This window comes from Narcine bancroftii, chromosome 6, assembly GCF_036971445.1.
Source record: "Narcine bancroftii isolate sNarBan1 chromosome 6, sNarBan1.hap1, whole genome shotgun sequence".
Classification (NCBI taxonomy): domain Eukaryota; kingdom Metazoa; phylum Chordata; class Chondrichthyes; order Torpediniformes; family Narcinidae; genus Narcine; species Narcine bancroftii.
The window spans coordinates 239,210,042-239,235,231 of record NC_091474.1 but is presented as its reverse complement, the minus strand read 5'-3'; the positions used below and the strand labels follow the sequence as shown (position 1 = coordinate 239,235,231).

Sequence of the window (25,190 nt, the reverse complement as noted above, 5' to 3'; positions counted from 1 at the left end):
AGGTCCCTCTGTTCTACTCTACTCTCTGCAGTTTACCGTGCATGTCCTACCCTGGTTTGTCCTCCTAAAGTGTAACACCTCACATTTGTCCATATTAATTTCCATTTGCCATTTTGCAGCCTATTTTCTCAGCTGGTCCAGATCCTGCTACAAGCTTTGAAAACCTTCCTCGATGTCCACTATATCTCCAGATTTGTGCCATCTTCCAACCTGTTGATCCAATTTACCACACTTTCATCCAGGTCATTGATCTAGATGACAAACAACAATGGTCCTAGCATAATACCATGGGTCACAGGCCTCCAGTTCGATGGTCAATTACCTACTACCATTCTTTGGCTTCTGCCACACACAAAAAAATCAATGTTTTATTCATTTTACTACTTCATCATGAATACTGAGTGACCAATCTTCCAAACAGCATCTGGTGAAAGGTGTTTCTAAAATTCATGCCTTTCATTCATCAACTTGCTACCAACCTTGTGTATCTGCCCTTGGATGGGGACCTTGTTGGTTAATCTGGCATTTAATGCTCATCTTAAATTGCGCTTGAGTTACGTTGTTCACTGTGGTTCAAGAGCCACTACACATAGCAGATGGTTTTGCCTGCAAGTCACGCTGAATCCAAGGCTCTCTGAGATGGATAGACAAGTGGCTCATTTTAATGGTCCACTAATGGTCCACCAGTGATGCCTATGGATGAACGAAAGGGAAGCTTAACAGGGTATGTCCTGAAGTTCATCGCCCAGTGAATGATGAGATACTATGTATTGTCATGTAATAAAACAAAAACGTAAGATTACATAAATTTGTCTTCAGTCTGTCATAATGCAGACAAAGATTTACCATTAGCATTGCCCAGCAGTTCATACAATCAGAGGAAGAGATGCAAGAGTCCCTTCAGAGTTGCCAAGTGTCCGTGGATTTGCCTCCAGCCCTCCCACAGCCTCTGCAAGACTCCAGTTCAGTTCAGACCATCAGCAAGCCAACCCCGGAACCAAACCTCTGATATGATGAGGAGGCCATTAGCGCCCAGGGCACTTTGGAAGCCCTCCTTGACTTCAGCACCCTCTTGAATCCCAGTTCTGAAACCTAGTTCTCATAAGCCAGTCTCCAGAAGCCCTTTGCTTGTCTGGGTTCCTCTCCTCCAAGCCACCAACCTCCTGCGCACGTCCTTCAATTGCAGAACCCCTTGCTATTCCGCCACCATAGCCACTGTCCTCAGGGTCATCTCCTCCTCATCAGAGTGGGGGTGTTCTCTCCATTATTGGTGCCCTGTGCCAGTCCACTGCAACCCTTCGAGGCTGCAGCCGAACACAGGCGCTGCCATCTTGGGCCCAGACCTCGAGGTCACAGGAATTTAACAGGCCATTTAAAGCCTGCAGGGAGCCGTTGGTAGTTGGACCGGGTGGAGATCCCAATGGAGAGTGCTATATCTCCGCTGTCCCTGGGTCTGCACCAGCGTAACCTCAACCATTACAGCATTTTTTTTTTATCCAGATGAATGACGGATGAGTTCTGGACTCATGTTGGGCAGTGATGATTATCTTGGATTTTCCCAGCATTACGCAGAGAACTCTCATCTTTGTGCGCCAATCAGAACTCTGAGGAAATTCACCATGTCACCCCCACCCCTCAAGACTGCAAGAAACTGCAGCGAGCTGTGAGCAGCTCAGACCACCACACAAATTGCCCTCCACTGCACCGATTCTATCTAGTTTCTCCTGTTCAGTAAAACAGCAAAAATATTACAAGTTTCATCCCACCCCAGCCACGTTGACTTCTCCTTCCTCCCGGTCGGGAAGATTCAAGTGCGTGACATCACCTAGCACCAGTTTTCACTCCATCGAGGATATGTCTTCAGAAAGTAGCCCCTTAGCAGCAAAGGACCCCCCTCCCCAACACCCAGGCCATTCCCTCTTCACATGTTAGAGTCAGAAAAACGGTACAGGAGCCTGATGCCGTATGCATAAGGACAGCACCTTTCCCTCTCCCATCATATTTCTGAATGGACAATGAACGACAGACACTACCGCACATTCTCCTATCTTTTGCACTATTTATTTATTTTTAAATGTAATTTATGGCAATATTTGGACTGTAATGCTGCCACAAAAAGATAAATTTTGCAACATGTACATGACCATAAATTCTGATTTTGATCATAAATATTCAGTTTCTATCGATCAAGAAAAAAAATGTAGTGGCAATAATGCAGAGTCCATTTGCCACTTTTTTTTAACTGTGGTCCCAATACCTCTCCCCTCCTGTTTAACACTGGTAATTTTTTGACCAAACCTTTGATTAATTATCCTGACATCCTCTTTGGTTTAATGCCAATTTGTTCCTGATTCCATCTCTATGATATATCTTGGAATGTTTTGCTGTGTATGGCCATTGAGTTCAGATATAGAATGACTTGTTGCAAGGCAGACCCTTAACTTGGTTCCAAACGTCAGTGGGCCAGTCACCTGGGATGTATTTGGTCCCAAAGAGGAGTCAATACAACTATTCCCAAAGATGCAGAAAGAACAACAAGCAGGAAAAATAAAATAATTTGAATTCAGAAGAAATATCAATTTATTCCTTCTTTTGATATATTTGCTTCCTGTTTCCAATGTGTCATTTCTGCAATCACAATCTCCACTGTTTACTGAGTGCTGGAGGCACAGACAGATTAGATAATAAGGCAATGAATCACATGAGTGATAGCACCATCTGTCCACAGTCAGATATCAGCCAGGCAAATGGAAAACTCAGATGTGAGTGCAAAGAAATATTCTCAATCTATGAACAACCTAATTGCCTTTTCGCTTCCTGTGTTATCAATCCTGGACGTGTGCGACTAATTGGGAAGGCAAATGACGATGCTTAGTATTCACAGGTCTGAGTGCTGAAGGGAGATAAACTTCATTGAAATGCAAGATTTTGATGATCTTCTAGCTTTGAAAATGTGCTGCTCTCTGCCACAGAACTTTTCCACTTGTTGCTAGCCAGTTCCTTAATATCACTGATGGGAAAAGCCAAGTATAATTAACCCATCGAGGCTAGCGAGCTCATGCATTTTGGCAAGCAAATTACATGTCCCATATGCATTATTGAAGCCATTTTAAGAAGACCATAAGATACAGGAGCAGAAATAGGTTATTCAGCCCATCAAGTCTGCCCTGCCATTTAATCATAAGGTGATCCATTTCCCACTCAGCCCCACTGCCTGGCCTTCTTGACAAAACCTTTGATGCCCTGGCTACTTTTTGAGATGGGGGCACTGCCAATAAAATATTTACCAGAGTGTCTGCAATTTCAACCTGTCGTTATCTCCAATATCTCTAAATGATCAGACTGTCAGGCTATGTTCAGTACTGCACAATTCAAAATTTCCATCGACTAGATAATGAGATTACTGTTTTCCTCAGGGAAAATCTTGCTCAACAAACCTACTGGAATTCATTGAAGAAGTGATGAGCAGGGAGATAAATGAGTTGCAGTGTATTTGGATTTTCAGAAGGCCTTTGACAAGGTGCCGCACAAGAGGTGACTTAACAAGAGTCCATGGCGTAACAGGGAACATACTCGAGTTGGACAGTGCATTGGCTGACTGGCAGGAAGCACAGAGTTGGAATACAAGGATCATATTCTCATTGGCTGCCAGTGGCTAGTGGTGCTTTACGAGGGTCAGTGTGGGGGGCACTTCCTTTTATGTTGATATTAATGATTTAGATTGTGGAATGAATGGCTTTCTGGCCAAGTTTGCCGATGGTACAAAGGTAGGTAGAAGAGAAGATAGTGTTGAGGAAACAGCAGGCTGCAGTAGGACTTAGATTAGGAGAGTGGGCATGGAAAATGATTTACAATGTCAGACAATGAATAGCCATGCATTGGTAGAAAAAAATAGACAGGCAGACAATTCCTAAATGGGGAGAAAATGTCAAATTCCCAGATGCAAAAGGACCCTGGGAGTCCTCATGCAAGATATCCTGAAGTAAACCTGCAGGTTGAGTCGGTGAAGAAGAAGGCAAATGCAATGCTGGCATTCAAGAGGAATAAAATATAAGAGCCAGGATGTGATGTTGAGGCTTCATAAGGCGCTGGTGAGATCTCTCTTGAAGTTTTGAGCTCCTCATTTAAAAAGGAATGTGCTGTCACTAGAGAAGGTTCAGAGGAGGTTCACAAGGATGATTTCAGGAATGAAAGGGTTATCATATGAAGAGCATTTGACAGGTCTTGGCCTGTACTCGTTGGAATTTAGGAGAATGGGGGTGGGGGGTGGGGATCTCATTGAAGCATTTCAAATGTTGAAAGACATGGACAGAGTAGATGTTTTCCATGGTGGGAGAGTCTAGGACAAGAGGGTACAACTTCAGGATTGAAGGGTGTCTGCTTAGAACTGAGTTGCGGAGGAATTTATTTGGCCAGAGGGTGGTGAATCTGTAGAATTTGTTGCCACGGGTGGTTATGGAGGCCAGGTCATTGGGTGTATTTAAGCCAGAGTTTGATAGGCTCTCATTGAGCCAGAGCATCAAAGGTGATGGGTAATGGCCGGGCAGTGGGGCTGAGTGGAAAACTGGATCAGCTCATGATTGAATTGTGAGGCAGACTCGATGGGCCAAATAGCCTATTTTTCCCCCTATGTCTTATGGTCTTATATCAGTGACCTATCCTGGATACACGACACCTCCTTACTTGTCAGGACGGCGCAACAGCAACTACACTTCCTTCAAAGGCTGATTCCGGCAAGGCTGCCAGCCACCATTCTGTCATCGTTCTACTGGCGCTCTACTGAGATCATCCTGGCCAGCTACTTCACAGTGTGCTACGGTTGCTGCAGAGCATCAGATCAGAACTCAATCCGCAGGACTGTAAAAGCGGCAGGGAGGAACCATGGGGTCGCCCTCGCCCCATCAATGGGATTTGCCAGGATCGTTGTTTAAAGAGGAGTTCAAATCAGCGAGGATCCCTACAACCCTGCAAGCAGCATCTTATAGCTACTCCCTTTGGGAAGAAAGATACAGGAGTATGAGAGCCAGCACCACCAGACTGAGGAACAGCTTTTTCCCACAGGCGGAGAGACTGATGAACGCCTGCTAAAACAACTCTCCATGACTCTGCTATTTATTAATAATATTTATTTTAATATATGAACATACTTAGTGTGCATATGTATCATTTATCTGCGTGTGTGTTTTGCATTGTTCTGCATTGTGGACAGGAGAACGCTGTTTAATCAGGTTGTACTCATACAATCGGATGATAAATAAACTTGATTGCATGGTGCATGACTAGGCATAACAAGGGGAGGTTCAATCAATTCAAAGCCCACTCACTCCCTTGGTTGTGATGTGCTCTGTAGGAGTGTCTGTGAGTTGGGCTCATTCAAATCATTTGGATGTTTGCCCAGGTTCCTTTGGGCAGGTAACCTTCTGCTTTGTTCCATTTTGTGTTGGTTATGTGGGCTGATGGTGGATCACTGCTCCTCTCCTCAACCGCCAATCCCTCACCCCCTCAAGCGCTTATTCCCTGACAGCTTCACTCACTCTTTGCTCTCACCTTTCTTCTGCATGAGGCTCTGTCTTGCCCGCACGAATGCCAGGATGTCCGCGTCAGTCTGCCTGTCACCAGTCAGAGGAATGGACGAGCCAAAGTTTGAAGGCATGCTGGGGTGAGACAATGGACATGCATTTACATGCATTAATACAGGATCTCAGATTAGTCTGTGACCTCCATCTAAATTAATGAAGTAAAAATGTATGTTAGTTTAAGCACGTTTGTGCCTTTTATAGAGAAATACAGGTATTTACGAATACTTGAATTACAAAAATGTGCTTTTACAAAGAAAGGTGTGTTCACTTTTACGAAAGGAATTGAATGGGTTTACGCTTTTCTGAAAATATCTTTCAATAGTAGTGAATGGATCTTCATTTTATGCCATTTCGGCTCACGAAAGTTCTCATAGGAATGCTCTAGCTTCGTGAACAGAGGTATAGACAGGCCCTTTGGCCCAACTAGTTCATCCTGACAAAGTTGGCATTCTGGGCTCAACCCACTTTCCTCCATTTGGCTCCTATCCTAAATTGTTTCTGTCTGGATATATGTTCAAAAGTCTTTTTATCAGTGTATTTGTACCTACGTCTACAGTTTCCTCGGGCAACTCATTCCAGATACGGACCATCCTCTGAGTAAAAAGAAAATACCTCAGTTCCCTCCTAAATCTTTATCCTCGCACCTTAGAATAATTCTCTAATTCTAGAATTATCTATCTTGGGCAAAAACATTTACTTCATCCATGCCCCTCAGTAAGATCATCCTTCAGCCTCCATTACTCAAGGGAATAAAGACCCAGCTTGTTCAACCTCTCGCCTCCAGTCCTGGTGACATCCTGCTGAATCTCCTCTGCACCCCTTAAATTTATTGGTGCCAATTGTGCAATACTCAGTACACAATCACTTTTCCTCCTGCAAAATCAGCTGTTAAACCACACACAGTGCTGGTCTGTACAGATAAAGTACAGTAAAATCCCTGGTATCTGGGACCTAAGAGGATGGTGGATGCCGGATGTGAATTTTCCATTTGCCTAAGACTCACTCTTAACGATGTCTAAATGATACACCTACATTAATAATAAACAGTTTAAAAGACAAAAGACAGTTCAAAATGTAAAGTAATTGGGAAAAAAAATTCAGTATTGTAACCCTATAACCATATGACAATTACAGTACAGAAACAGGCCATCTCGGCCCTTCTAGTCCGTACTGATTTAAGTGAACTCCTCTAGTCCCACCAACCTGCTCCCCGTCCATAACCCTCCAATCCCCTCACATCCATGCACTCATCCAACCTTCTCTTAAATGACAAAATGGACCCTGCTGCAGCCACCTTTTCCGGAAGTTCATTCCACTCAGCCACCATTCTCTGAGTGAAGAAGCTTCCTCTCATGTTACTCCTAAAGTTTTGCCCCCTAACCCTTAACATGACCCCTCTTTCAAATCTCTCCTACCCTCAAGGGGAAGAGCCTATTCACATCTACTCTGTCTATCCCCCTCATAATTTTATATATCTTTTATCAAATACCCCCTCAACCTTCTACGCTCCAATGAATAAAGACCCAGTCTACTCAGTCCTTAATTATGTAAAGTTCACTTTATTTAATTTTTTTATTTATTCTTGTTTCACTCTGTCTATCTATCTATCTGTCCATCCGTCCGTCCATCCGTCCGTCCGTCCGTCCGTCCATCCATCCATCCATCCATCCATCCATCTAGCTCTCTCTATCTATCTCTCTAACTATTCATTCCCTGGAATTTTTTCTCGGTTGCTTGGTGTTGTTGATTGCATAAGTTGCGGATAACGGGGATTTTACTGTATCTAAACTGCGCTGGGTGGGTCACGTCTCCAGAATGGAGGACCATCGCCTTCCCAAGATCGTGTTATATGGCGAGCTCTCCACTGGCCACCGAGACAGAGGTGCACCAAAGAAGAGGTACAAGGACTGCCTAAAGAAATCTCTTGGTGCCTGCCACATTGACCATCGCCAGTGGGCTGATATCGCCTCAAACCGTGCATCTTGGCGCCTCACAGTTCGGCGGGCAGAAGACCGCAGAGCCCACCTCACTGTCAAAAGGCAAAGGAGGAAAAACCCAACACCCAACCCCAACAAACCAATTTTCCCTTGCAACTGCTGCAACCGTGTCTGCCTGTCCCGCATCGGACTTGTCAGCCACAAACGAGCCTGCAGCTGACGTGGACATTACCCCTCCATAAATCTTCGTCCGCGAAGCCAAGCCAAAGAAAGAAAGAAAGAAGAAAGGAACATATGAAATGCATAGTGAACGAATCAGCCTTTACATTTTTATGACCAGCTGTTATCTCACTTTGTCACCTGGTCAATTGAGTGAATCTGTCTTATTATCACTGTTTGACCAATCCCCTTGATATCCTGCCCACTGTCATTTGCTTTGTTCTTCGGAAGAGTGGCAGGTGGGGAGGGGCAATAGTGTCAGAGCTTGATGAATGGACAGAGGAGGTCTGTGAAAGAACATGAGGCAGAGATAAAGGTTGACAACTCCGCTGAAATGCCCTGAGCTCTCCTGGAGAAAGAGTACAACACTGAAATGGGGTGCCTTCAGCTCCAGAGATGCAGTTGCTTGAGCCTACATTTGGGGGTACTTGTAAAGAGCAGCAGGATGACAAGATCACATGGGTATAAAAGGGAAAACATATGCCTGGAGGCAGAGGAGGTCCTTATAATGAATAAAAACACCCCAAACGTGGGCAGAACTCACCCGGTCCTTTCAGTGTCCATAGGAGACAAAGATTATTGACAGCATTTCAGACCTGAGCCCTTCTTCCAGAAATAAGCAGATTAAGCAAGAAGCAGGAAATCTGAGCAAGTCTCAGAATTCAGACCATGCCGGCTGGGGGAGGAAACCAGACCAACAAAAGGTCCTAATTGGATATGATAAGAGACAAGGTAAGAATTTATCATATTTGTTCGAAAGGAAATGGAAGAGACAGAGCAAGGGGAAGGCGATGTGGGAGGAAGTGAGGTGGGTGGGGAGTTTAATGAAAGCCAGAGATGTCAATATTCATGCAATCTGGTTGGAGGGAGTCCAGTCCTCCTATTTGCAGGTGGTATTACCATGCATGAGACCAGACAGACATGTCAGCAAGGGAATGGGATGGAGAAATGAATATCTTGCTTCATTGTTCATGAGGGAGAGGGGCCTTAGTAAATGTGAGGTCATTGTCGAACAGGCAATGCAGCATGTCGAGGATAGGAAAGAGGAAGCGTTGAAGCTTCTGAGGAAAAACATTAGGATAGGTATTTCCTTGGGGCTGGATGGAATTACAACACTCCAGGTTTCTACGGGAAGGGAGGGAAGAGATTGCTGAGGTATTGAGGGTAATCTCTGTGTGCATCCTGGCCCCAGCAGTGGTAGCAGAGGTGTGCAGGATAACAAATGTTGTTCTATTATTCAAGAAAGGTAATGGGATAATCCTGGGAATGATAGATTAGTGAGTCTTAGGTCAGTGGTGGGCAAACAATTGGAGAGGTATCTTAGGAACAGGACTTTGTGAGCCTTCGGAGAAATATAGTCTTATTAGGAATAGTCCACGTAGCTTTGTAAGGGGCAGATTGTGCCCTCATAAGCCCAATTGGAAATAAGGAAATAAAGCAAAATGATGAAGATACAGTAGTGGACGTGGCGCATATGGATTTGACAAGGATCCCCGTGGTAGGTTCATCGAGAAAGTCGTGAGGCAGAGTCTCAGAACTGGCTTGACTACATGGTAGTAGATGGAGGATATTCTGGTTGTAATTCAGTAGCTAGTGACGTTCACCAGGGATCAGTTCTTGGACCGCTGCTCTTTGTGATTTTTATGAATGACTTTGATGAGGAAGTGGAGGGATGGGTCAGTTATTTTGCAGATGACCTGAAAGCCGAAGGTGTTGTGGATAATGTAGAAGGTCGTCGTAGGAAACAACAGGATATAGAAAGGATGCAGAATTTATACCTACGACTGCAACAACACCATCTACAAATTTTCTGATGATCCCACGGTAGTGGGTTGTATAAAGGAAGGGGATGAGTCCACGTGCAGGAGGGACGTTGAAGATTTGGCTGAATGGTGCACTAACAACAACTTTGCACTCAATGACTAAGGAGCTGATTGATGACTTCAAGAAGAGTACGATCCAGTGATCACTGGAGGATCAGAGGTGGAATGGGTGACAATAGACAATAGACAATAGGAGCTGGAGTAGGCCCTTTGGCCCGTCGAGCCAGCACTGCCATTTTACAGATCATGGCTGATCACTACTATCAGTACCCCTTTCCAGCCTTATCCCCATAACCCTTAACTCCTTTGCCCACTAGAGTCTTATCTAACTCTCTTTTGAACATAGTCAGTGAATCCGCCTCTACCACCCTCTGTGGCAGAGCATTCCACAGATTCACACTTCTCTGGGTAAAAAAATGCTTTCTCATCTCCGTCCTAAAGGGCCTACCCTGTATTCTTAAACTATGCCCTCTAGTCCTCGTCTCCCCCATCATTGGGAACAAGTAATCAGACTTCACCTTGTCTATCCCCCTGATGATTTTGTATACCTCAATCATGTCCCCCCTCATCCTTCTAAACTCCATTGGATACAAGTCTAGTTTTTCTAGCCTTTCAGCATATGTCAACCCCGCCATCCCTGGAACTAACCTTGTAAATCTGCGCTGCACACCCTCTATAGCTAGTATGTCCTTCCTCAAAATTGGAGACCAGAACTGGACGCAATACTCCAGGTGGGGTCTCACCAGGGCCCTGTACAACTGCAGAAGGGCGTCTCTGTTCCTATACTCCAATCCCCTCTTTATGAAAGCCAACATGCTATTAGCCTTCTTCACAGCTTTCTGAACCTGCATGTTAGCCTTCAGTGACCGGTGAACAAGTACACCCAGATCCATTTGCACCTCCCCACTCCCTAGCTTGTCTCCATTTAAATAATACTCAGCTTTCCTATTATTGCCCCCAAAATGGATAACCTCACATTTGCTTACATTGAACGTCATCTTCCATTCAGCACCCCACTCCCCCAACCTGTCCAAGTCCCTCTGCATTTTCCTGACATCCTCCTCACACCCCACACCGCCACCCAGTTTAGTGTCATCTGCAAATTTGCTCATGTTATTAATAATCCCCTCATCCAAATCATTTACATTAATTACAAACAACTGAGGACCCAATTCCGATCCCTGCGGCACTCCACTCGTCACATCCTGCCATCCTGGAAAAGACCCGCTTACTCCAACCCTTTGTTTCCTATTTCTTAACCAATTTCCTATCCATGTCAGCACCTTACCTCCAATACCATGCTCCCTGATCTTGCCCACTAGTCTCCCGTGCGGTACCTTATCAAAGGCCTTCTGGAAGTCCAAATACACCACATCCACAGGCTCTTCCAAGTCCACCCTCTTTGTCACATCCTCAAAAAATTCCAGAAGTTTAGTCAAGCATGACTTACCCTTAAGGAATCCATGCTGACTAGCCCTTATACTATTATTTCTGCCTAAGTGTTCTGCATAGAGCTAATTTAAGTCACTATCTCAGAGGATCTTTCCTGGACCCAACACACAAATGGCATAGTGAAGAAAGCACGTCAGCACCTCTACTTCCTCAAGATTTTGCGGAGGTTTGGTATGACATCAGAAACCCTGAAAAATTTCTACAGAGGTGTGGTGGAAAGTGTGCTGGCCAGCTGTATCGCAGCCTGGTACGGAAACACCAATACCCCTGAGCATAAAGCCCTCCAAAAGATAGTGGACACACCCCAGGACATTACAGGCAAAACCCTCACTGTATTGGGTACATCTGGAGGGAACGCTGCCATTGAAAGGCAGCAGCAATCATCAAAGACCCTCATTATCCAGCACACGCTCTGTTCTCACTGCTGCCATCTTGAAAGAGGTGTAGGTACAACAGAACTCACCCCATCAGGTTCCGGAACAACTACTACCCCTCCACCATCAGACTCCTCAACAACAAATTCAATCAGAGACCCATTTAGGACTCTTTCTTGTGCACTTTATTGATTTTCTTTTTCTTCTCTCTTTATTACACAGTCAGTTTGTTCACATTCATGATCTGTTTACAGTTCTTTGTTTGTTTACTTGCCTTACACTGTGTACAGTTTATTTATATTTTGCACTATTAATAAGTGGTCATTCTGCCACACCTGCAAGAAGAAGGGTTGTATGCGATGTCATGTATGTACTCTGACAATAAATCTGAAATCTGAAAATTGTTGGAGCAAGGGCTTTTCTCTTTGTTGAGATGGAGGATGAGAGAAGACTTCGTAGAGGTGTATACGATTATGAGAGGCTTAGATAAGGTAGATAGGAGGCCAATAGCAGAGGACCTCTGTTTAAGGCAGTGGTTCCTAACCTTTCTTTAGGCTCCACCTGGCTTCCGGCCAAACATGCCATGGCCCACTAGTGACAATATTTTCAACTCAAAGGTAGCTCTATAAGAAATATATCTTTATCTAATTTAAAGTATTTTATTTAACATTTTAAAATCCCATATGGAAACACACTGTGGCCCACCGTGGCCCAGTGGTCGAGAGAACAGCAGGGTACGTGGAGGTAAGTTTAGGGGAGATAATAGAGGTCATTTTCTTTTTACACAGGGTGGTGGGTAGTTCAAACGCACTACCGTATTAGTAGTGGCTAATACAATAGACTCATTTAAAAGACGCTAAGTGGATGCAAGAAAAACGGAGGATTATCGTCTGTGAGTGAGGGGTTAGATTGATCATAACACAGATTAATATAGGTCTGCTAAAGGGTCCATACCATGTTGTAATGTTCTTATGGAGAAGCGGGCAAGAGAGGAAAGATTTAAAGGGACCTGAGGAACACCTTTTTCTCACAGAGGCCGGCGTGTGTGCGTGTGAAGCGAACTACTAGAGGAAGTGGTAGAGGCAGGTAGAACTGTAACATTTAAAAGATATTTAGATAGGTGCTTGGATAAAATGGGATTAGAGTGGCATGGCCCAATTACATGGTTCAACTTGGGAGACAATTTGGTCGGCATGGAGAAGTTGAGACTGCAAGCAATTACCAAATAATCTGGAATGAGAGGGGGTAGGAGGAGGTTAATTGTTCACTGAGATGCCAGGTCAAGACTCCGTTTAAGGTTGCAAATTCTGGTCACATGTCCTCCTGGGGAATTCAATACCAAATCCAAAGGATGTCTATCCAACCTGATTTCTGCCATTAGGTCATCTTTTAGAATGCATTCCCCCTTGCCACATACACCAGATGCATATTAGCCTTTTTAAGCCCTTCCTCCCACATTCCATTGCCATAGATGTTCAAAGAATCTTAAAAATTGTTGTTTAATGCCCATTTTGAGATTAATAGGTCAGCACAGACAAGTTAGGCTGAAGGGCCTGATTCCAAGGACTCTCTTTTGGTTCTATTTTTCTTATTATTGTGTCTGTTGGACAATGCTCATGGAGACTCTGTTTGCCTTTAAGGTTGCAAAATGTTGAAGTCTATTGTGTACATTCCCTTTTTTGTAAAAGGTCACGTCTCCAGAATGGAGGACCATCGCCTTCCCAAGATCGTGTTCTATGGCGAGCCCTCCACTGGCCACCGTGACAGAGATGCACCAAAGAAGAGGTACAAGGACTGCCTAAAGAAATCTCTTGGTGCCTGCCACATTGACCACCGCCAGTGGGCTGATCTCGCCTCCAACCGTACATCTTGGCGCCTCACAGTTCGGCGGGCAGCAACCTCCTTTGAAGAAGACCGCAGAGCCCACCTCACTGACAAAAGACAAAGGAGGAAAAACCCAACACCCAACCCCAACCAACCAATTTTCACCTGCAACCGCTGCAACCGTGTCTGCCTGTCCCGCATCGGACTTGTCAGTCACCAACGAGCCTGCAGCAGACGTGGACATTACCCCTCCATAAATCTTCATCCGCGAAGCCAAGCCAAAGAAGAAGAAGAAAAGGAACCTTTGAAGATTGTGATTCATTAATTATTCTTTGGAGTTGCAGGCCGATTGGGGTTCAAACACTTCAACAAGACCTGGTTTCTCTTATTATTTCCACTTCCTCTGGCAGCTCATTCCACCTATCCACCATCATTTGTTTAAAAATGCTGTCCCTCAGATCCCTTTTAAATCTTTCCCCTCTCATCTTAAATGTATGTCCCCTAGTTTTAGCCTCCCTTGCTCTGGTGAAGGGCCTGTCACTATGCACCTTATCTCTGCCCCTCATACTTCTTTAAGGTCACCCATTCACTCCAGGGAGTAAAGTTGCAACCAATCAAGCACGTTCTTCCAACTCAAAGCCCTCGAGTCCTGGTAACATTCTCATTCTGCACCTTCTCCATCTGAATGACATCTTTCCTAAGGCTGGGTGACCAAAACGGCACTAAGTCTCACCAAAATCTTTATTTTTAGACGTACAGCGCAATAACAGGCCACTTCGACCCATGAGCCTGTGCCGCTCAGTTACACCCAATTGACCTAAAACCCCCGGTATGTTTTGAACGGTGGGAGGAAACCAGAGCATCCGGAGGAAACCCACACAGACACAAGGAGAGCGAACAATCTCCTTACAAACAGCACGGGATTCCAACCCTGGTCCCGATCGCTGGCACTGAAATAGCGTTGCACTCACCGTGCCGCCCTTGCTTTGAACAAACAAGTTTGGAGGCTGACCCCTGAAATGTACCTGGCTTTGGATGAAGAAGTTCTGTCACTGTGTTGGACAATGGGTTCTGGGCTCGTACAACTGCTTGTTCCGACGCTGCTGTGAAGTGGAAGAAAAAAGCCACAGAAACAATTAGGGCCCAGTGTATCCAGCACCTGTAGCCTCTCATGTGTCTCTGAGATCCAAACCCGATTCTTGGGATGAGGGACTTTTTTTCCCCATGATTAATTTCCAAGATCAAATCTTAAATTTAGACATATGGCACAGCAACAGGCCCCTCCAGCCTACCTTCCCGTTCTGCCCCAAAACCCGATTAACCCACAGCTTCCGTGTGTTTTGAAGGGTGGGAGCCTCCAGAGGAAACTCTTGAAAGCACAGGGAGAATGTAAAAACTCCTTACAGACAGTGTCAGATTCGAACCTGTGTCGCTGGCACTGTAATAGAGGCACGCTAAGTGCTATGCTAACTGCGCTGCCCTTGTTTTGACCAAACAAGGTTAGAGGCTGACCCCTGAAACTTACCTGGCTTTGGATGAAGAGGTTCTGTCACTGTGCGGGGCAGTGCATTCCGCACTCGTTCCGACGCTGCTGTAAAGTGGAAAAAAAAACCACAGGAACAATTAAAGTCCAGTGAATTCTATGAGCCAAGCATCCCATCAAGCAAGCATTGCTGGTACAAAAGCTGGTCTGACTTCACAGCACAAAACAATACATTCAGCAGTCTTTGGGTGCATTTCCTTGAGGATAATTCCAAGAGAAAGTCTGTCTGCTTGCAGAAAATGGGCACAGGCCACAATCCCTGCGAGAGGACAATGCCTCATTAAATTCGATCTCTTCTGCTAGCAGGTGATCTTAACCCTTTCATTCCCTCCATATTCACATGTCTATCCAAACATGTCGGTCACACTTGCCTCAGGGTACTGGGTACAGGAGTTGGAATGTCCTGTAACAATTGTACAAGACTAGGCGGCACGGTTCTTCTTTGGCTTGGCTTCGCGGACGAAGATTTATGGAGGGGGTAAATGTCCACGTCAGCTGCAGGCTCGTTTGTGGCTGACAAGTCCGATGCGGGACAGGCAGACACGGTTGCAGCGGTTGCAGGGGAAAATTGGTTGGTTGGGGTTGGGTGTTGGGTTTTTCCTCCTTTGCCTTTTGTCAGTGAGGTGGGCTCTGCGGTCTTCTTCAAAGGAGGTTGCTGCCCGCCGAACTGTGAGATGCTAAGATGCACGGTTACCGCAATGCTATTAAACAACAGCAATAGGGACCGGAATTGGAATCCCATGCTGTTTGTAAGGAGGTTGTTCATTCTCCCCTTGTCTGTGTGGGTTTTCTCCAGGTGCTCCAGTTTACTCCCACTGTTCAAAATGTACCAGGGGTTGTCGGTCAATTGGGTGTAATTGGGCGGCATGGGAGAGGGAACGAAATAGCCTTTTACTGTGCTGTCATCTAAAAATATTTTGGTGAAACTTGGTGCAGTTTTGGTCACCCAGCCATAGGAACGATGCCATTCAAGTGGAGAAGGTGCAGAAACGTTGAATGGGATGTTACCAGGACTGGAGGCCTTGAGTTGGAAGAACCTGCTAGATTGGTTGCAACTTTACTCCCTGGTGTGAAGGGGTAGAGATAAGGTGCATAGTGACAGGCCCTTTCCCAGAGCAGGGGAGGCTAAAACTAGGGGACATACATTTAAGGTGAGAGAGGAAAGATTTAAAAGGGATCTGAGGGACATTTTTTCACAAATGATGGTGGATAGGTGGAATGAACTGCCAGAGGAAGTGGATATAATAAGAGAAACTGAATGGATGATTTGTGGATGAAAGTGTTCGAATGCCAATCGGCCTGCAGCTCCAAAGAATATTTAATAGATCACAGTCTTCAAAGGTTCCTTTTATTGTCATGTAATAATACAAATGTACACAATATCTATATATGCTGTAAATACAAAGAGTCCCCATGAGCATCGCCTGGCATCCCCAATAGGCAGAGAAAGAGAAGCAAAAGAGAGTCCTTGGAAACAGGCCCTTCAGCCCAACTTGTCCATGCTAACCAAGTTGTTAACCTACTCTAATCCCAGACTAGGCTTGGAACACAATTCTTCATATTTTTCATCTTCCTTGGGTACAATTACAATTTTAGACAGATTCATGCACAGGAAATGGATAGGGCCAAATGTAGGCAAATGGGACCAACTTGGGTTGACATCTTAGTTAGCATGGACATGTTGGATCGAATGGCCTGCTGCTGTCCTGTAAAACTCTATAACCCTTTGACTATGTTTGTTTTCAGTTTTTCAGGCAGAGCATTATTCTCTGGAGCCTCCCTTTTGACCCTCTCTGGTGCTCTTAAAAGACACAGATTGTAAATTATTGTCTGTTTCGCATGAATAGCCTTATCCCTTCAACACATCCAGGTAAATAGCCAGGTAAACAGATGGATGCTTAAATAAACAGATAAGCTGCCACGATGCTCATTGACACCCTGCAAGTGGCAATGCAGCCTTGGAGCAATATATAAAGTCCAAAGCCATGTGAAATGGAAGCCAAGAGATTCAGATGAATTTCAAGTATAGCGGACAGACCAATAATTTATTATCACTATATTTCCACATGCAGAACTGCTGTGGAGAGTTACTCTGGATTGCACCTTGCGCTCAAAGTTAGCAAGGCTAAGGACTAAGGTTTGTGGCCTTCAGGAGTGGGAAACCAGGAGAACACGAACCAGTTCTCAGCGAGGGGTCAACAGTGGAAAAGGTTAAGAATTTCAAATTCCTGGGTGTCAGCAACTCTGAGAATCTGTCCTGGGGCCTCCATGTCGCTGCAATAACGAAGAAACCTATACTTCATGAGGGGTTTGAGAAGATTTGGTGTGTCACCAAAGACGCTTGCAAATTTCTACAAGTGTACCGTGGAGTGCATTCTGACTGGTTGCATCACTATCTGGCATGGAGGTGCCGATACATAGGACAGAAAAAGTCTACAGAGAGCCCTGAACTCGGCCAGTGCCATCTTCACTCCATCTAGGACATTAAAACCGTGCCTTCAGAGAGCAGCCTCTGTCCTCAAGGACCCCCACCACCCAGGCCATGCCCTCTTCACACTGCTACCATCAGGAAGGAGATACAGGTACTTGATGACGAAGTTTCTGAATGGACAATGAACCACAGTCACTACCTCACTTTTATTTATCTTTTAAACTGTAATTTATAGCAATGTTTGCACCTGTGACGCTGCCACAAATCAACGGATTTCGTGACATGTTCTTGACAAAATAGTCTAATTCTTAACAGATACTTCTCTTGCTTCTACCTACTTGAATCCACACAAAAATACAAGAAAATAGGAGTAGGGACTAAGTCACCTGGCCCTCATCTTCTTCTCTGAGGGTGCGGACCTACATGTTGACATTTCACAGGCCCTAGATGCTTTCTGGAGCAACACACAAAATTGTGGAGGAAATTAGTGGGTCAGGCAGCATCCGTGGAAGATAAAAGATGGTCAAAGTTTTGAATCGAGGGTTTAGGCTTGTGCTCAGGCTTTTTGACCGTGGCTATATCCCAATGATTTCGTGTGGTTAAACGTTCAGATTTATTCTCAGAGTATATACATCACATACAACCCTGAGTTTCTTTTTTCCTGCAGGCCAAGCAGAATTTCTATTTATCAGTTGTGCAATAAAATGAGTTCAAGAAAAAAAATGAATACAAAAGAGTGAAATGTAAACAAGAAGGAAGTGCTAACAAAGGTATTCCAAAATAAATAATGAACAAAATGTCTGTTGATAAGGAGTCTGATGGTGGAGGGGTAGCAACTGTCTCTTGAACCTAGTGGTACGAGTCTTGTGGCACCGAGACCCCTTTCCTGATTGCAGCAAGAACAGAGCATGATCTTGGTGGTGTGGATCCTTGAAGATTGCTCCTTCTCTCTGACGGCAGCGTTCCCTGTGGAGGGTTTTGCCTGTGATGCCCTGAGCTGTGTCCATTACCTTTTACAAGGCTTTCTGCTCAGAGGTATTAGTCTCCCCATACCACATCATGATGCAGCTGGTCAGCACACTTTCCATTACATATCTGCAGAAGTTTGCTAAGGTTTTCGAGCGCAGAGGAGATTCATCGGGATGTTGATGAATTTGGTGGAGATCAGTCCTAGGGGACATTGGATAGACTGAGAAGGTTTTTCCTGGAGCAAAGGAGGCTGGGGGGGGGGGGGGGGGGAGGTGGTGATGGAAGTAATGAAGATTATCAGGCATATAAGTCAAAAATGTTGGGGCATGGGTTTAAGATAAGATGAAGGAGTCTTACAAGGGTTCTGAGGGGTAAGTTCTTTACATTGAGTGGCTTGATATTTGGAAAGTGGTGCAGCACTTAGTGGAATCAGATAAAATACATCTGTGTCTCTTCTTGGCTTCGATGTCTAAGAGGTATTTAGGCAGAGAGCTAAATAGGCAAGGCATGGTTGGGAGGTTAGTCCTAATTGAGGGCAAATGGGATTCATGAAGATGGGCAAAAAGGTCAGCATGGACGTAAACAGCCAAAGGGCCTGGTTCTGTTGAAAATAATAAGGATTGGGATAAAGGAATTCATTTGTTATTGTTTGCTGTTAGAGAGGCAACTCAGGAGTATCTTGTCTTTAGTCCATTTGAGTTGGTATTTGGTCATGAAGTCAGGGGTCCATTACTATTGTTAAAGGAACAGTGGATACATAATGATATACAATCAAATCTCTTGGATTATGTTTTCAAATTTAAAAACAGATATCCAAAAGTTGCATTTCCTGCATCAATTTAATTATAAATTTGATTACTTTGTTCTTTCTGTTAGTCTTTTTTCCAGTTTTATCCATGTTTGAGTCTAAATTAAGGTTAAAATTCCCTCCTATTAGTATATTCCCTTGTGTATCTGTGATCTTCAAAAAGATATCGCATAAATTTTTGATCCTCTTCATTAGGTGCGTATACATTGAATAAATTCCAAAATTCTGAATATATCTGACACCTTATCATTACATACCTCCCTGCTGGATCTATTATTTCCTCCTCTATTTTTATTGGTACATTTTTATTGATTAAAAGAGCTACTCCTCTGGCTTTTGAATTATATGATGCTGCCGTTACATGCCCCATCCAATCTCTTTTTAATTTCTTGTGTTCCACTTCAGTTAGATGTGTTTCTTGCATGAATGCTATATCAATTTTTTCTTTCTTCAGTAAATTTAACAGCTTCTTCCTTTTGATTTGGTTATGTATTCCATTAATATTTAAAGTCATATAGTTCAACATGGCCATTTCATACTTTGTTTATCTTTCCTTTCCGTTTCCTCATCACCACCTTCCCTTCTTATCCATTTCTGCTTTCTTTTTTTGAACACATTGTAAGACAACATTTCTAAAACATTAAGACAGAACAAACTAAAAGAACGATATTGGCATCAAGGAAAAAGGACAAACAAATTACATATAACTCAACGGAGATCAACGAAAACTTCAGGGAATTCTACAAACAACTATATCAAACTGAAAATGAAGGGAAAGAAGACAAAATAGATGAATTTCTAAAAACTACTGAAATTACAAACAGAGGAGCATAATAAATTAATAAAGCCATTTGAAATAGATGAAATACAGGAGATATTTAAAAAATTACCGAACAATAAAACACCGGGAGAGGATGGACTCCCAATAGAATTCTATAAAACATTCAAAGACTTATTAATTCCTCCTCTCCTGGAAGTAATGAACCAGATTGAAAAAACACAAAACATACCAGATTCATGCAAAACAGCAATAATTACAGTAATACCAAAGACGGGGAAAGATCCACTAACACCAGCATCGTATAGACCAATATCTCTACTTAACACAGATTATAAGATAACAGCTAAACTATTAGCAAACAGATTGGCCGACTATGTACCAAAGATAGTAAAACTAGACCAAACTGGATTTATTAAAAAAAGACGAACAATGGACAATATCTGTAAATTCATTAACTTAATCCATGCAGTACAAGGAAACAAAACTCCAACAGTAGTGGTTGCTTTAGACACAGAGAAAGCCTTTGACAGAGTAGAATGGAATTATTTATTCAAAGTACTACAAAAATGCAACCTACCAGAGAAATATATTAATTGGATTAAAGCATAATATAAGGGACCATTGGCGAAAGTGACAGTAAGTGGATATATATCAAACCAATTTAAATTAAGCAGATCAACAAGGCAGGGTTGTCCACTATCTCCCTCACTGTTCGCGTTAGCTATAGAACCACTAGCAGAACTGATAAGAACAGAAAATAAAATAAGAGGGATAAAAATAAAAGAGAAGGAATATAAAATCAGTCTATTTGCAGATGACGTTATAATATACTTAACAGAACCAGAAATATCAATAAAAGAATGACATAAGAAATTGAAGGAATATGGAGAAGTATCGGGGTACAAGATCAACCCAAATAAAAGTGAAGCAATGCCAATGAATAATGCGGATTTCACAAAGTTTAAGGAAGAATCACCATTTTGATGGCAAACACAAGCAATTCGATACCTAGGTATAAAACTAAATAATAATCTCGGCCATCTATATAAACTAAATTATCAGCCATTAATGAAAAAATTACAAGACGACTTAGAGCACTGGAAAGTCTTACCACTAACACTGATAGGAAGGATAAACTGTATTAAAATGAACATCTTCCCAAGGATACAATACCTATTTCAATCATTACCAATTCACCTAACAGAGAAATTCTTCAAGGAGCTAAAGAAAATAATAAGGAAATTCTTATGGAAAGGGGGAAACTGAGGATAGGACTAGATAAATTAACAGAATGGTACAAACAAGGAGGCTTACAACTACCAAACTTTAAAAATTATTATAGAGCAGCACAATTAAGATACCTATCAGATTTTTATCAAACAAGGGAAAAACCAGATTGGACCAGATTAGAGCTAGATAAAATAGGGGAGAAGATACCTGAGCATATCCTCTATAAGTGGGATTAAAAATTGGTGCAACGTAGGAATTCACCAGTATTGCACCATCTGCTCAACATATGGAAGAAGATTCACGTAGAAAGGAATAAAATAAATTATCAACTACCAAAATTAATATTGACACAAAATCAACTAATCCCTTTCACAATAAATAACCTTTCCTTCAGAGCATGGGAGAGAAAAAGGATCAAAAGAATAGAAAATTGATTTTCGGGAAATAAATTATTATCTTTTGAACAAATGAAGGACAAATATAACTCACGATACAAGGTTTGCATACCATCAACTGAAAACCTACTTGAAGGACAAATTGGGAAACAGTCTGAGGTTACCAGAAGGAAGCAATTTTGAATATGTGATTACAGACACAATGATAATTAAAAAATTTATAACAAATATGTACATCAAACTGCAAGAAAAGGAGAACGAGGAAACAAGCTGTAAACCTAAACAAAAATGGGCACAAGATCTAAACATAAAGATAAAGAATGAAACATGGGAAAAGCTATGCTCCGGAACTATGAGAAATACAATAAACACGAGGTTACGCATGATACAATATAATTGGTTACACAGGCTATACATCACGCCCCAAAAGTTAAATAAATGGGACCCAACAGTATCAGACAGATGTTTTCGCTGTAAAAAGGAAAAGGGAACAACAATACATGCAATTTGGACATGTGAGAAAGTGGAAAAGTTTTGGGAAGATCTAAACCAGATATTAAATAAAATCACAAAAAGCAATATACCAAAAAACCCAGAGATCTTTCTCCTAAGTAATATAAGAAATAAAGAATTTGGACTCGATTTGGATGGAGCACGAAAAAGATTTATTATGATCGCCTTAGCTGTAGCAAAAAAATGTATTAGGTCAACCTGGAAATTAGAAGATAGCCTGAGAATACAGCAATGGTACATAGAAATGAATAAATGTATTCCATTGGAAAAAATAACATATAGTTTAAGAAATAACATCACAATATTCGAACAAATATGGGAACCGTACATGGAACACAATAGAAAAATCCTACCATGGACCTCCACCACCTAAAATGACAAAAGGAGAAGACAACGAAATGAACTGACTCAGTATATAAAAGTAAAAGATAAAAATTTCTTGTTTATTTTATTAAGTGACGACATTGTTTAACGGATTTAATGTATCTTATAGATTGAACTTTGAATAAATGGGAAGGGGGGAGAGGGAGGGAGGGAGGGGGGAAAAGGGAGGGAGGGGGGAAAAAGGGGAGAAAATGACACTATATATTCAAGAGAAAAATGTCTGTATGTATATTGGTCAGTACGGTTTATTGTGTGAAAAATTTTAAAAAATTAAAAACAAATTACATCAGGCTTGCGAGATGGCAAGGAAAAATTTAAAAACTGCTCAGGGAAAAATGAAAATTCGGTATGATCAAAAAGCAAAAATTAGGGACATTAAACCTAGCAACAAAGTATTGGTTTTGTTTCTAATGCAGTCAAACCTTTTGAGAGCTCAGTTTTCAAGACCATATAAGGTGAAATCAAAAATAGCCAGATCACCTGTCATTGAGATACATGATCGTCGAAGAGAGACACGGGTCTGTCCCATGAACATGCTTAAACCTTACTTTGAGAAAATGACTGAGGAGGAGACTAGGATTCCAACCAAGGTGCTAGTTATAGAGGAAAGTAAGGAGGAGATAAGTTTTGTAGAAGGTCATGGAGCACAAAAAGTGATAAGCCCCAGGCTGGAAAATTCTATAGTTTTGCAAAACTTAGACACCAAGTTAATGCATTTGACTAAATCAGAAAGGGAAGAAATGAAGACATTACATATGAAATTTATGGATATATTCCCAGATGTTCCAAGAAGAACTACTGTGGCATGTCATGATGTGGAGGTCAGTGATGCTAAGCCTATTAAGTAAGCATTCTTACTGCGTTAATCCAGAAAAAGAGCAGATTGTTGGAACAAGAGGTGGATTATATCCTAAAAAAAATGACATCATTCGAAAATCAAGTTCAAATTGGAGTTCTGGTACCTAAACCAGATGGCTCAATTAGGTTTTGTATAGATTACCAAAAGATTAACATGGTGACAAAGACTGATGCGTTTCCTATTCCCAGAATAGATGATTGTATAGCTAAGTTGGGGAAGGCTATGTTTCTTACAAAGATTGATCTCTTAAAAGGATACTGGAGTGTTCCTTTGACAGAGAAAGGCAGGGAGATTTCTGCATTTGTTACACCTACAGGATTGTATGAGTATAATGTTATGCCTTTCAGGATGAAAAATGTACCTGGCACATTTCAGAGAATGATTAATGCAGTAATTCAGGGTTTAGAGCACACAGGAGCCTATATCGATGATTTAGTAATTAATATGGATACATGAGAAGAACACATGCTTGAATTAGAGCAGTTATTTCAGAGACTGGGGGAATTTGCACAAGAGTGAGTTTAGACATGCCACTGTAATTTATCTGGGTTATGTGGTAGGACAGGGACAGGTGGCACCGGTTTGAGCAAAAGTATTGGATATCACTGCGTTCCCTATCCCTGGTAATAAGAAAGCTCTTCGGAGATTTCTAGGTATGATTGGCTTCTATCATAGATTTTGTAAAAACTTTGCAGAAATTGGACTCCCATTAACAAAACTACTTGGAAAAAAAGAAAAATTTATCTGGTCAGATACATGCTCAAGTGCCAGTTGATGAAGTAGACAAAGACGATGTGGTCAAAAAATAATCATGGCTCTTATTAGCAGAAACTCATGGTGCAATAATGAAAGACAATAGGTGCATATACAGTTATATACAAGGGGAGTGTCCTTAACAGTGGAGATAATGCACAGCCAATGTTAGTACAGCAAGGCTTGCCAGAGGGGGAGACAGGCAGCTTGGCAGACATTCACCATAGTCTTCCCCCAGCAGAAGAAGGGTTAAAATTAAAAGGACAGTTGCTGGGAAAGACTGAAGCAAGCAATACATGGATACCATGGTTGGCATTGAGAATACTCTAACAGCCAAAATCTGCCAGTATCTAGCAAGCAATCGAAATATAATGAGATGTTTTATGAATATGTCAGCCTATCAGGTTGTTTATGAATTCTGGTGCTTCGTCTCAAAACAGGTGGCTCCTTTGCAACGTTGGGAACTGGTACAGGTCCTGGGTCAGTAGTGTGGGCAGGACTGGGTTCTGAACCCGCTCCAGAATCGCCAGCATGAGGCAGTGGAGCCTCAGCATGGCCATCTGAAAGTTTACTAGGGGTCACAGGCTGAGGGGGTGAGTCCAACCTCTCAGGTTCACTCTGAGTAGGGGTGTGAGGAAGGGGAAAACCAGGTGAGGATGGATATCAGCCAAAGTTTTTTGATAATCCTAAAGAAGCTATGGACTTTGCTCAATCTTTACCGATTACGCAATTTCAGGAACGACGTAGTCCTCCACGGTCTCCAAAGAGAGTGGAGACACAAGATGGGAATCAGATTTCAAGAAGAAATGGAAGCAATGGTGGTCGAAGTGGCAAAGTTGATTAAAAAAAAACAAATCTTTTTTGGGTTAAGGAGTGAAGTTTTTTTTATTACTTTTTAAAAAAATAAATATTTTTTTTTCTTCTTTTCCTTTTTTTGTTTTTGATTGTAGTTTTAAGATGGGGGGTTTTTCCTTTATTTTCTCTTTTTTTGGGGGGGGGTTCTTTTTTTTCTCTTTTTTTTCTTCTTTTTTTGTTGTTGAGTTGTTGTAAGGAATGTCTAAATTGAAGTTTGCTTCTTTTAATGTCCAGGGTTTAAATAATCCTATTAGGCGTAAGAAAGTACTTGCTTACTTAAAAAAATTAAAAGTTGATGTGGCTTTTTTGCAGGAAACTCATTTAACAGATAAGGAACATTTGAAACTCAAACGTGAATGTGTTGGACAAGTTTTTTATTCTTCATTTAATTCAAAGGCAAAAGGAGTGGCAATTCTGGCGCACAAGAATTTACCATTTCAGTTACAGAATGAAGAGAAAAA

General features: G+C 42.4%; 1 protein-coding gene across 5 annotated transcripts in view; it reads right to left on the bottom strand.

Annotated features, from left to right (window-relative positions):
- The window catches only part of kif6 (kinesin family member 6), a 645,381-nt gene that overhangs the window by 6,627 nt on the left and 613,564 nt on the right, over positions 1-25,190 (bottom strand). For 3 of the 5 annotated variants that reach the window (XM_069887755.1, XM_069887753.1, XM_069887758.1), the window contains 3 exons: positions 14,734-14,799; positions 14,234-14,311; positions 5,548-5,654 (listed from right to left, as the gene is read on the bottom strand). In XM_069887755.1, the coding sequence (XP_069743856.1) occupies positions 5,548-5,654; positions 14,234-14,311; positions 14,734-14,799 (251 nt within the window). The remainder of the gene's footprint in view (positions 1-5,547; positions 5,655-14,233; positions 14,312-14,733; positions 14,800-25,190) is intronic. The other 2 variants (XM_069887754.1, XM_069887756.1) reach the window with 2 other exon arrangements.